The sequence below is a fragment of the Felis catus genome, chromosome B1 (genome assembly GCF_018350175.1).
Source record: "Felis catus isolate Fca126 chromosome B1, F.catus_Fca126_mat1.0, whole genome shotgun sequence".
In the NCBI taxonomy this organism is placed as follows: domain Eukaryota; kingdom Metazoa; phylum Chordata; class Mammalia; order Carnivora; family Felidae; genus Felis; species Felis catus.
The window spans coordinates 198,392,308-198,404,857 of NC_058371.1; the positions used below are offsets into that span (position 1 = coordinate 198,392,308).

The window sequence follows — 12,550 nt, forward strand, 5'->3', positions numbered from 1 at the left end:
AACAGGCCTTAGAGATGTATCGTAATGTGGGTGGGTGAGGGACAGAAATAAAAAATAATGCTAACGTTTTCTGGTGAGGGACAGAAATAAAAAATAATGCAACGGCAAGGACTGTGGTGTGGTGTTGTTGTGGGTTTTTTGTTTTTGTTTACGTTGTTTTTTCTGAGGTAGGAAGTCTTTGGGAAGAATAGGGTGGGTTTTTTTTTAATGTTTATTTCCTTTGGGGGGGGGCAGAGAGAGAGAGGGAGACACAGAATCTGAAGCAGGCTCCAGGCTCTGAGCTGTCAGCACAGAGCCTGAAGCGGGGCTTGAACTCACGAATGGTGAGATCATGACATGAGCCAAAGTCGGACGCTTAACTGACTGAGCCACCCAGGCGCCCCAGGAAGAGGATTTGGGGAGGAAGGAGGCCAATGTTACGAATTCGGTTTTGGGTATGTTAACCCTGAATTGTCTGTAAGACTCCCTCGTGAAGAGGTGAAGCAGGCAGTTGGATATATGGGTCTAGCACTCGGAGGAGAGCTCAGAGCTTGGATGTAAGTCTAGATGTCATCAGTACATAGGTGAAACTTGAAGCCAGGACACAAGACGAGATCACCTGGGAAGTGTATAAAGGCCAAAGAAATAGGCTCAAGGGCTGAGGCCGGGAGCCCCCCCGTCTTGAGAGGGTTGGGAAGATGGTAAGGATCAGCCAGTGAGGTAGGAGCAGACCCACCACTCAGAGCTGGAAAGCAATGAAGGAGGGAAGTGGTGATCACCTGTGTTCAAATGGAGACAAGGCCCGAGAGTTGGTGGATTTAGCAATGTGGAGATCTCTGGTTACCTGACAGGAGCTGTTTCAAGGGCACGGTGGGGGAGACAGCTACTGGAAGGGGCTTAAGAGAGAAGAATAACTCGAGACAATGAGTGTAGATGGGTGTACCTGGGTGTAGTTTTCCTTTTAACAGCATGGTAATGAGATGTTCCAGCAGAGAGGGGAAAAGTTGTGGGCAGGGGCCAGAGATGAGACTTGCTGAAGCAACATTCTTGTGCAGGTCGGAGCGGGGTGGGGAACTGGTCGGTGATTGGCGGGACTGGCCTCAGGTGGGAGCACGACAGTACGTCCTCAGGAAAATGAGGGAAGACAGTGTGTGGGCACAGAAGCAGGGAGGTCGGTGCATGTGGAGGGAACACGTGAATTCCTCTCCAGATTGCTTCTGCTTTCTCAGTGGAGTAGAAAGCAAGGTCATCAGCTGAGAAAGAGGATAAGGGGATTTGAAGACAGAGAAGTCGTATGAAATAGTCCTCGAGGAGAGCAGGACATTGAACAAACCAGGGAGCTATAGAATGGTTGCCTGGAGGCCCCAAAGCCCACTTGAGATTGGTGGTCATGAATTTCAAGTGACACCAGTCAATGTAGTTTGGGTTTTTCTCCAGCCAAGCTGAGCTCTGTGGTGCATGTGTGAGGCAGGTCAGGATCTAACCAGGGTTGGGGTTTGCCAGGCACATATGATGAAGGCAGGTGGGTCAGTGGGTCAAGGAGTTGAGGATGTGATGGCTATTTAAAATGATGGACCATGGGGGCGCCTGGGTGGCGCAGTCGGTTAAGCGTCCGACTTCAGCCAGGTCACGATCTCGCGGTCCGGGAGTTCGAGCCCCGCGTCGGGCTCTGGGCTGATGGCTCAGAGCCTGGAGCCTGTTTCCGATTCTGTGTCTCCCTCTCTCTCTGCCCCTCCCCCGTTCATGCTCTGTCTCTCTCTGTCTCAAAAATAAATAAACGTTGAAAAAAAAAATTTAAAATGATGGACCATGGAATTCAGGCTGAGTAAGCAGGAATGGACAGACATGAGGAAGGTGATGATTGGTGGAAACAAGGTACGATCTCGGTTTATAGGCCAAGCTACACTTAAGGAATTGTCGGAAGGCTGGGTAATGGAAGCCGTATCTCCAGAGGTTCCCCAGTTCACTAATCCCTTACAGAAGTACTTTCTAAATTCCCTGTATCTTCCACCACTTGGTCGTGTGTGATTGAGTTAAAGCATGACACGGCAGAAGCTCTCACATTTCTCCTGAGCCTTCTCGTGTCTAGGCTCAGGATGCTGAGTCCCTTTGACCATTTCTCCAGTGACGTGCTCTCCACTCTCCTCATCACCTTATCACTCTTCCTCGTGTTTGGCCCCTTTTGCCAAGAGCTGATAATCTTCTGGGTTGCCCACGAACATTCTGCAATATGGGAAAGCTCAGAACAATGAGTGCGCTGTCCCAGGTGGGGTTCTCAGGGGTCACTGGAGTTCTGTGCTCAGAAATGGCGTGTCCCTGGTCTCCCTTGTTTTTGTTGCCATGTTCATCCCCGGGGAAAAAATGGAAACACAGTCGTTAAAATCCACGTCTCTGAACCCCAGTGAGTCAGCTTTGCAAATTATTTGCGAGTAGGGTTTCCGTCCTCACCGGGACACTGTCAGGCTGGGGGTTATTTTGGGAAGGAATACATTAATATGATGTACTTGCTTAGAGGGTGTGCAGCCCTGTTTGCAAATGTTCCAAGTCAGACCTGAATGGGATTTTAACATTCTCTGCATGGCACAAAATACACCATCGCATCCAGTGCAGGACCTCAGGCCAAAGCACTTAGGGGCACCCTTAACTCTTCTCTCTCTGTACCTCTGTCCAATCCAAATGCAAAGCCCATCAACTGTCTTCAAAACACACGGGGCTCTGACCACGTCTCGCCACCTCCACTGCTCCCGTCCTGGCGCGAATTACTATTGGCACTTGCCTGGTCCGCTGCAGGAGCTTCCCAGCCAGTCTCCCTGTTTCTGCACTTATTTCTTCGCCCACGGTCGACACAGAAGTCTGCGCGATCTTGTTAATATGTTCCTCAGGTCATGGCACCCCTCTCCTTAGAATCGTCCGGTGGCTGCCCATCTCTCTCCAGGGGGGAACTCAAGTTGCCATGGTGGCTCCTACAAGACCCTTACTAGCTCCCCCTCCAGTCTCTCTGCCCTCACTTCTATTTGCTTTCCTGTCCTCCTCTGCTTCCAGCTGTGCTGGCCTCACTGGTGTACCTGAAAATGACCCATGTCTGACTGTTAGTACCTCCCCGCCAAGATTGCTGCTCTCTGATATCCATATGGCTGGTCTGTATTCCTCCTTCAGGTCTGTGCTTAGATATCACCTTCCCAGATGTCTCCCTGAGTAAAACTCCTCCCCTCTCCTGTATTAGTTTTCTCTACAGTCTTTGTCTTTTACTTGTTTATTGAGAACATGAAGAGTAGGGACTGGGTCATGGTGGCAGCTATATGCCAGAACTTAGAATGGTGTTCAGCACTCAGTCCACACTTAGACGTTGTGTTGAGCGCATGAATGTCAGTTGAACGAGTGAACATCTGTTGAAAGAATGAATGACTGTGAGTAAATATAGCAGCCGCCATTGTGGGGAGCTTAGTATCAGGGTGACTGGAATGCTAAACCTCCCGTTTCATAGTATGTAAACTTGACCAAGTACTCAAGTTCTAGATCTATTTCCTCACGTGGGACATGGGGTAGCAAGATTACCTAATGCATAGGGTGTCCAGTGAGTATAAAGTACTTAAGATAGTGCCTGAGACATAGTAAGTACCCAGTGAATGTTAGCTGTCACCATGGGTTGGTTTTCAGTTTACTAAGGCTCCAAATAAGTTCTAGGTGCCATCCTAAGCACTTTGCGTAAATCATCTGATTCTTACAGGAGACTTAGAAGGTAGACATTGTTACATCCATTTCACAGGGGTGGAAACCAAGGCTCAGGGAGGGTAGGAAACCCGCCCACAGTTGTTCAGTTAGCATGTGGCTGAACTGTCCAAGCAGGAATAGTATTGGAGGTGGATTCAGGAGAACAGCATGTGTCCTGCCCACAGATCTAGAAGCTAAAGTAAGACTCAGAACAGGCCAGAGCTGGGCCACATGGAGGAAACCCGGCTCAACATCTAGAATTTACTCCTTCATTTATGCAACAAATTTGAATGGGGCACCTGCCTGTACCAGCAACTGGCTTAGTGCCTGGGGCTACAGTGACAAGTTAAAAATCTCTGCACGCATGGAGTTTATAATCCGGTAGGGGCACGTGCCAACATAAACACAAATAAATATGTAAGCTAAACTCCCGTGTTGTGGGGGCTGCAAAGAAAATAGAAAGGGTGATAAGATTATGGGGGATGGGCTCTGCAGCTGGGGGAGTAGTCACATCAGATAGTGTCAGAGGTGGCATTTCAGTCACTTCAGTGAGATAAGACGAATGGATCGAGGGGCACCCATGACACGGGTCGTGAGTCAGGAAGCTGCCCGGCACACCCAAGAGATGGCGGGAAGCCTCGTGAGCACAAAGGCACGAGTATCGGACGGTGTGGCCGAGGCCATGTCATGCAAGGTTGTTTAGGCCCTGGCGAGCGGTTTGTCCCAAGCGCAGTGGGAAGGTTTTAGGTAAGGGGAAGTGGTCAGTGTTTGCTTTGCAAGGATCACTCTGGCTGTTCTGTGGACCCTGAATCCTACAGGAGGGCAAGAGTGGAAACAGGAGCCACCTAAGCCATCCTGCGTCCGTCCGAGTGTGAGATGGTGGTGGCCTGCCCCTCTGCCGGACTGTGGACCAGAAACGGAAGAAGCGCTCTGCTCAGGGATATACTCTGGAAGCAGCGTAGGCGGGACTCAGTGATGCAGGCAGGAAGGAAAATAAGAGATGTAATTATTATTCCCCTATTTTTGGCCTAAGCCCCTAGGAAGGTGGAGGTTTTATTTACTCAGATGGGGAAGACTGTGGAAAGAGGGGTTTGGATGCATTTGTGGGGGGCGGTTAGCAGTGGGGATGCATGAGTTCTATTTTTTTTAATGTTTATTTGTTTTGGGGAGAGAGACAGAATGCAAGTGGGGGAGGGGCAGAGAGAGAGGGAAACACAGAATCTGAAGCAGCCTCCAGGCTCTGGGCTGTCTGCACAGAGCCCGACCCGGGGCTTGAACCTACGAACTGTGAGATCATGACCTGAGCCAAAGTCAGACACTGAACTAACTGAGCCACCCAGGCACCCCAAGAGTATGTTATGTTATGTTATGTTATGTTATGTTATGTTATGTTATGTTAAAGTTTATGTATTTATTTTGAGAGAGAGAGAATGTGCACGCATGCACCAGGGAGTGAGGAAGGGCAGAGAGAGAGAGGGAGGGATGAGAGACTCCCAAGCAGATTCCACACAGCGCAGAGCCTGATGTGGGGCTGGAATTCACAACCCTGAGATCATGACCTGAGCCGAAATCAAGAGTCAGCTGCTCAAACAACTAAGCCACGCAGGTGCCCCAAGAGTTCTATTTTATTTTTTTTTTAATTTTTTTTTCAACGTTTATTTATTTTTGGGACAGAGAGAGACAGAGCATGAACGGGGGAGGGGCAGAGAGAGAGGGAGACACAGAATCGGAAACAGGCTCCAGGCTCTGAGCCATCAGCCCAGACCCTGACGCGGGGCTCGAACTCACGGACCGCGAGATTGCGACCTGGCTGAAGTCGGACGCTTAACCGACTGCGCCACCCAGGCGCCCCTCAAGAGTTCTATTTTAAAGATACATGGCTTCAGATGCCTGCTGGACATGCAAGTGAAAATGTCTAGGAGGCAGTGTGGCATGTAAGTCTGGATTGAGATGAGTCCAGGCCAGAGATACAGTTGGGATTGTCATCAACTAAGGTCACAGCTGGGTGAAGTCACCCAAGGAGGGAGTGGAGAGAGAGGACAGACCAGGCTTGACACTGAGAAGGGGAGGCTGGTAGGCAGAAAACAGGAGAGGGCGTGATCCCTGATGTCCCGGAGAAGACTGTGTTTCCAGAAAAAGCCCGAGGCTGTCTGTATCGCATGCTGCTGGGAGGCTGTACCGGGGGGGGGGGGGGGGTTGGGGGTGCAGAACTGTCAGTGGTGTTTGTTGAGGCGCGTGATCCTGATCGTCTTCACAAAGGCAGTCTCCCCGGAGTGGTGGCAATGATCCAATCAGAGAGGGACAAGGACAGAAGGGAAGGCAAACAGACGGTAGTCTTCAGGGAGTTTCACTCTAAAGGGGAAGCGGAGGTAAGGGGCAGTGGCTGCAGAGGGCTGAGGGTCAAGGGAGACCATAGTCTGCTCTGTTCGCTTGGAAATGATGGAGTAGTTAAGGGATCGATTCTTCTAGGTGGCGGACAGCCAGGGTGCAGGAGACTGATGCCTCTCACCCCCCCCAGGGTGGCTTTAGCGAAATGCAGGTGGGCTGGTGAACTTGGTGCGGTGGGGGGGTGGGGGTGGAGCAGGGTGGGGAGTGAGGTGGTCCCCACCTGTGACACCTCCACCTCTTCCTCTGTGAATTGCCCAGCTCGTGAATGCTGCCAGCTACAGGTGTGAAAGATGAAGTGAATGACACGAGATGATTTATGCAAAAGCCATGCTCTTTCTAGATTCTTCTAAAGGTCTCTTGTGGAGTCTGTGTCGAGGATTGGGATTCTCTAGGGGTGGACCCAAGAGTCTCTCTTCTTATGTGATGTCATTGAATCTGATGAGCAGCTATAGCCTTGAGAACCACTGAGTAATGCCAGTATTAGTGCCATGAATATCATTACCATCACTCTAGCATCAAGGGCCCAGTTTAACTGGAGTAGGAGCCCAGGGGTCGGGTCTGCTTCCTGGTCAAGCCCTTTATTTCTCCCTGTCTACGGGTCATGGAACATGCTGTCTTGTCCAACATCCAAGAACCCCCTGAGTCTGGCCAGCCTCAGCATTCCTGTCCCGCTTCCCCTCTCTCGACAACCTCTTCACATCCTTGACTTACACTGGACTCTACACCCACAAGATTTGGGCCGTGAGGTCTCAAGGAGTAGAACTGGTGTCAGAGATGGACCTACAGGGAGAACGTTTTGGCTTGTTGGGAGAAATCACTTGTCACACACAAGCCACTACCACACCTGGGATGGAAGGCAGAGACAGCATTGCCAGGGCCCCCAAGCCAGGCCCGCTCCGCGGAAAGGGGCAGGTTGCTGGCACCACAGGGAGAAGGCTGGGGCCAAGGAGCAGACGCACCTGCCAAAGTGGGAGTGGGACCATAGGGAGATGCCCAGCCTCTCCTCTTCCCCACAGAAGACATCATACCTCTCATTGGCCAGTCCTGCCAGGGAGCTGGGAAGGAAGGGAGCCTGGGAAATGTAGTTCTAGTTCCCTTTGCCACAACAGAACAGAGAAAGGGTCCCGGGGTAGCCAGGCAAATGACACACAGTTCCCACTTATACACTCTGAGACCCGATATCTTTACTTCTAATTGATTTCTGTGTGACAGTTTATTCTTCTGTGTCCCTAACTAGGTTTTAAAGCCCCTAAGGGTGAGGATGGGGATTGACTTACTCCCTGTGGCAAACCCTGTGTCTTACGATCGCTACGTGTTCGCTGAGCAGACACACCAGTGAAAGCCCTCGCCCCCGTGAGGGCACAGGTCTTTTCACCACTGCCCTGCTTCCTTCCTAAGTCAGACCCTCAGAGGACCGAGGGAAGGGCCGTGAGCACTGCGCACACATGGGCCACCAGAGTATTCTCATTGTGCTCTGAAGCCTCGCTGATAACAAAATTAGTGCCCTTGGGTTCGTCTTCTTGAATCCTGAGACTGCGACCTTCTGTATCACAATAAGGGAGTTCAGGGGCGCCTGAGTGGCTCAGACGGTTAAGCGTCTGACTTCAGCTCAGGTCATGATCTCGCGGTTTGTGGGCTCGAGCCCCATGTCGGGTTCTATGCTGACATCGCAGAGGCTGGAGCCTGCTTCAGATTCTGTGTCTCCATCTCTCTGCCCCTTCCCTACTTGTGCTCTGTCTTTCTCAAAAGTAAATAAACCTTAAAAAAAAAAAAGAATGAGGGAGGTCAGCCTAGATTGGAATTTCTGTTTTAAGTCTTGGCTAAATCATAATTTTCCCCTCATGACATCCACTTAAATTAACTTTTTGACAGTGAGATTGTATTTATGTTTTGAATAAATAATACATTCATATGGCATAACTTTTAAAAGGACCAAACGAATGTAAAGTAGAAGGCTTCCATTGTATTTCTCTCCCCCAGCCAATCAGAACCCCTTCCTGGGGGCAGCCTGTGATACCAGTTTTTTGTGTATCTTTTCCAAGGTTTGTGTCTGTTTTTGCATGCATGTGCATGTGCGTGCACACACACACACACACACACATTCCTTTATCACACAAATTGTTGCATATTCTATGCAAAGTTCTGTACCTTGTTCTTTACACTTGACAATATATCTTGGAGATCTTCCTGTATCAGAATATAGAAAGCTACTTCTGTTTTAATGTCTACGTAATGTACCATTACATAGATGTATCATAATTTGTTTAAATAAGGGAGACCTGGGCTTTTTCAGTTCACATTATAGAAGATGTTGAACCAGTCTTCGTGCCATCATGAAAGTGTGATTAGCTTTGGGATTCTCCAAGAAGATGTAGGCAGGAGGAAAAAGTTTAATGGAAAGTTTGAGATAAATAAGAAATAGTGGAAAGAGCCCCGGGCTGGAGTTTAAGGCCTCTAACTCCCAAAAGTAATAACAAAGTCCCCTTTCAAGTCTCTAGCTTCTTCCAATTTACAAAACAATTTAATATTTGTTAACTCATTGATTTTAGGGAAAAAATATCCTGTGAGAAGCTATGATGTTTTTTTCCAGCTCTTAACTCACTAGTTGTATGGCCTAAATTTCTAATTTGTGTATATCCTGGTTAACTTATCTATGGAATAAGGATAATGAAGTATCTACCTCATAGGGTCATTTTGAGCAGGACATGAGCTACTCCTATAAAGTGCTTAGAACAGGGTTTATCACAGAGCAAGAATTTAGTAAGTGTGAGCTATTATCATTCTGTAAATGAGTAAAGGAAAACACAGAGCAATAAATAGAGTCACCTCGCTCATAAAAGATACAACTGGTGCAGGGACCCAGGTCTCCAGGCCCCACACAAGTCATGATTCTCAACCATGAGGTCTTAGAGACATGTTACCAGAACAGTGACAGCAGTCCCGGCACAGAGCAGCTATAGGAATAATTGCCATAGGAATTTGACTGATCTTGTTCAAGAGGAATTAGTTCAACCTCACACTTAGGGCTGTAATTTATCAAATCGAAGATGTCATCGTGTATAAGAAGCATTGTTACACGAAATGCAGAGAAGGAAGGATGGAAGGAAGGAAAGAAGGAAGGAAGGAAGGGGGAGAAAGAGAAAGGGAAAGGCTGCTAATTAAAGCTATAGGACACTGTGCTGGTTTTCAGACTGTGGTCTCTCAGCTCCAGACTTACCCTCGATGCTCTGCCCTGTGATGCAGGGGCTGGGACCTGCATGTCTCATCTGCCCTTTGATAAGAGGCACACAAGAGCCACACTAGAGGAGGAGGGGCAAGGGGCTTGGTCCTGTTTTGCTGAATTTCCTGCTAGTCCCAGCAGTGAGTCTAGTTCCCAGCCTTTGTCTATACCTCAGAACACTGTGCCCCTCAGAAGAACAGCCCCAGCGGGCCAGTGCCCACCCTTGAAGATAAGCAGGTCTTGAGGGCCCTTCTTCCAAGCCCCCAAAGTGTCAGCACCACATGGGCAGCACCCCGTCTTCAGAGATCCCCCTTTTGACATCTGAGTTCCCCAATACCTGCTCAACCAACTCCCTATGTTAAATTCTCTCTGCTAAAATCACTAGAGTGGTTTCCATTTTCATGCTTGAACTCTGACTCAAGGATTATAAGGCACATCTTGACTTTAGAAATGTTAAGTGAAGGTCTTAGAGTCGATGAAATACAGTATTGCATCAGGGAATTCGTGAAATGTGACACTGCCTTTGAAGGTGACATAATTAGCTTTAGTGGTGAACCCAGGAGGGGGAAGTGCCTTGCTCAGGGTCATACAACCAAAGGTGGCAGTAGGGATCAGTGGGATTCTGGGCCCTGTTCCTGACCCTTAGGTCAATGTTCTTTCCACTGTGCCTGAATCTCACTCTGCTGACCCTTCTGAAGGGCGTGACCCCTGCTCCTGGGATGGGTAGGTCAACATCCTCACAGTGGACCTCCTCATCAAACCACTCCTTTTTTTCCAGGAAGCACACTCTGCTGGTCAACAATGGGTTTGCGATATCTGCTGCACTGCTCATGGCCTGTTCTCTCCAGGCAGGAGCCTTTGAAATGCTCATCGTGGGACGCTTCATCATGGGCGTGGATGGAGGTAAGCCTTAACCGTTACTGCAAGAGGCAGTAATGCGTGCCTCGGGGTGCTTCGAAATGTGAGTGGTGTTTGGAGCTGTCACAGGACTGGGCTCCTACTAGTGGTGAGTTGCCAGGGACCAAAGATGCAGAAAGTCTGCATGAAGGGGACAGTCCCATGAGATGAACCACTCATGAGGCTCTAGCAGGCTAATTGAGAAACACTGCCTGGTAGAAACCCGAGTCAACTCCAAAGACCTGGATGGTTTTCAGTACATCATGCCTTTTGCTTTGTCATCTTCACTGTAAAATTCATATTCTGAGATTGTCTGTGGTTTCCAGGGGAGTTTTAATGAGGGTTGTGTTTCCTGTCCGGACTCTGACTTATTCATTCCTTCATGTATTCACTGAGTATTTGTGGAGTCCCTGCTGCGCCTGGCATTCTTCTCCATGCCGGGGGCACAGTGGTGAGTGAAATGCCCCAGTCCCTACCCGTGCAGCTTACATTCTAGTGGGTGGACAGACACATAATTAGATACATAAGGTAGGTAGTGGCAAGCCCTAGGAGAGAAATGAAGCAGGGCAGGAGGAGAGAGGGGACTATTTTAGGTAGGGCAGTCAGGGAGGACTGCTCAGAGGAGGAAACACATGAGCAAAGACCAGCATGAACCAAGAGTGAGGACCAAGTAAATGTCGGGGGAATGGGGCTCGTGGCCAAGAGAACAGTGCACTGGCCCTGTGGTGAAGTCGTGCTTGGAGAGTGAGGAGGCCAGCAGGGCTGGAGCTTGGTGAGTGGGAGGAGAGTTGTAGATGAGGTTGAAGAGGGGACGCTCAGATCACGTAGGGCATTGTAGGATTTGTGCCGAGGGTGATGTGACATGAGCTGGTTGCTTTTTCCGTAAGATTCCTCCTGCTTCTGTATAGAGAAGAGTGGAATCGAGGAGCCAGTTGTCCAAGGGGAATAGCTGTGGTGGGGTGAGATAGCGGCTGCGAGGTGCAGCCGGCTGCTGGCTGTGGGCTGTGAGAGCAGGGGCCTCCAAATATATTATATTAGTAAAACCAGCCGACCGGCCAACCGACCAACCAACCTTGCTTTCTTTCTAAATACTGTGAGTGTGGAAGGTAATACTCTCAGGCATTTGTGGGAAGCTTGCAAGCTTTTGGATTAGAAATCTCTGCCTTTGCTCTGAGGTCTGCTGCTTACCGATCACTGACTTCTGACAAGGTGCTTAATGGCCTTGGTTTCCCCATTTGTAAAATGGAAATAACACCTGCTTTGAAGGGCTGTCACAAGACTGACAGGACGCCATATACACATATAAAATCTGCCAAACTTGTGAGCTCATTAAAGGCTCATTCCCTTCCTTGCTGATTCTTGCAGGCTGCAGGCCCCAGGCTTTGGGAGTGAGCTGAACACAAACGTGCCTCAGGCAGAGGTGAGCAGGAGAGTGAGGGCCCGAGGAAGGTCAGGGGGCGAGACTTCCCACCCCTCCCCTGCGCTGCTGGTGCAAAATACTCAGGATCAGTTAATAACCCAGACTCAGGGTGAAATTACTCTTCTGCCTTCTTGGTATTCAGGTAGAAAGAGATGGCTCTAGAAAATGTTCATTGGTAAGAATAATGCCTGGCTTTACGTGGTGTCTCACAGTTAAGCAGTGATGGTTAACTGGGTTGTTGTGGTCTGATCTAACGCTGAAGGACTGTTACATTGTTGTCATTTTACCTGGAGGACACTGAGGCTCAGACACATGTGACTGTAGCATGGTTAAGGCTGAGGGCTATGGGTTTGCACTGTCTGGGTTCTCCCACTCACCTAGCTTATTTCATGGCTTTGAATCACTTAGATTTTGCTACCAAAAATAAAATATAAAAAACTGAAACATAAGGGCTTAAAGCAGTAATTTTTTTAAATGTTAATTTTTGAGAGAGCGACAGAGCACGAGTGGGGGAGGGGTAGAGAGAGAGAGAGAGAGAGAGAGACACACACACACACACACAGAATCCCAAGCAGGCTCCAGGCTCCGAGCTGTCAGCACAGAGCCTGACGTGGGGCTCGAACTCACGAACCATGAGATCATGACCTGAGGTGAAGTTGGACGCTTAACCCACTGAGCCACCCAGGAGCCCCAGCAGTAATGGTCTTGGCTGACTTTGTAAGTCTATGGGCTGGTGGGGCAGTTCTGATCCGAGCCAGCTCTGCGGCTCTCCTCTGGGGTCTCTCAAGCGCTGTGGGGCGACTTCAGATGGCCTCACTCGCCTGTTTGGTTGTCGGCAGCTGAGTTGGGGCCGCAGGGGCCAGCTGGTCTCTGCTCCACAGGGTCTCTTCCCAGGGGATCCTCAGAGTTCCAGAGAGTGGCAACTGGGCAGGACC

The 12,550-nt window shown here is 49.5% G+C and overlaps 1 protein-coding gene across 11 annotated transcripts in view; it reads left to right on the forward strand.

The window, feature by feature from the left end:
* Nucleotides 1–12,550, forward strand: part of SLC2A9 (solute carrier family 2 member 9) — a 262,356-nt gene that overhangs the window by 73,845 nt on the left and 175,961 nt on the right. For all 11 annotated transcript variants that reach the window (XM_003985513.6, XM_019829751.3, XM_019829752.3 and 8 more), the window contains one exon: nucleotides 10,077–10,201. In XM_003985513.6, coding sequence (XP_003985562.1) covers nucleotides 10,077–10,201 — 125 coding nt within the window. The remainder of the gene's footprint in view (nucleotides 1–10,076; nucleotides 10,202–12,550) is intronic.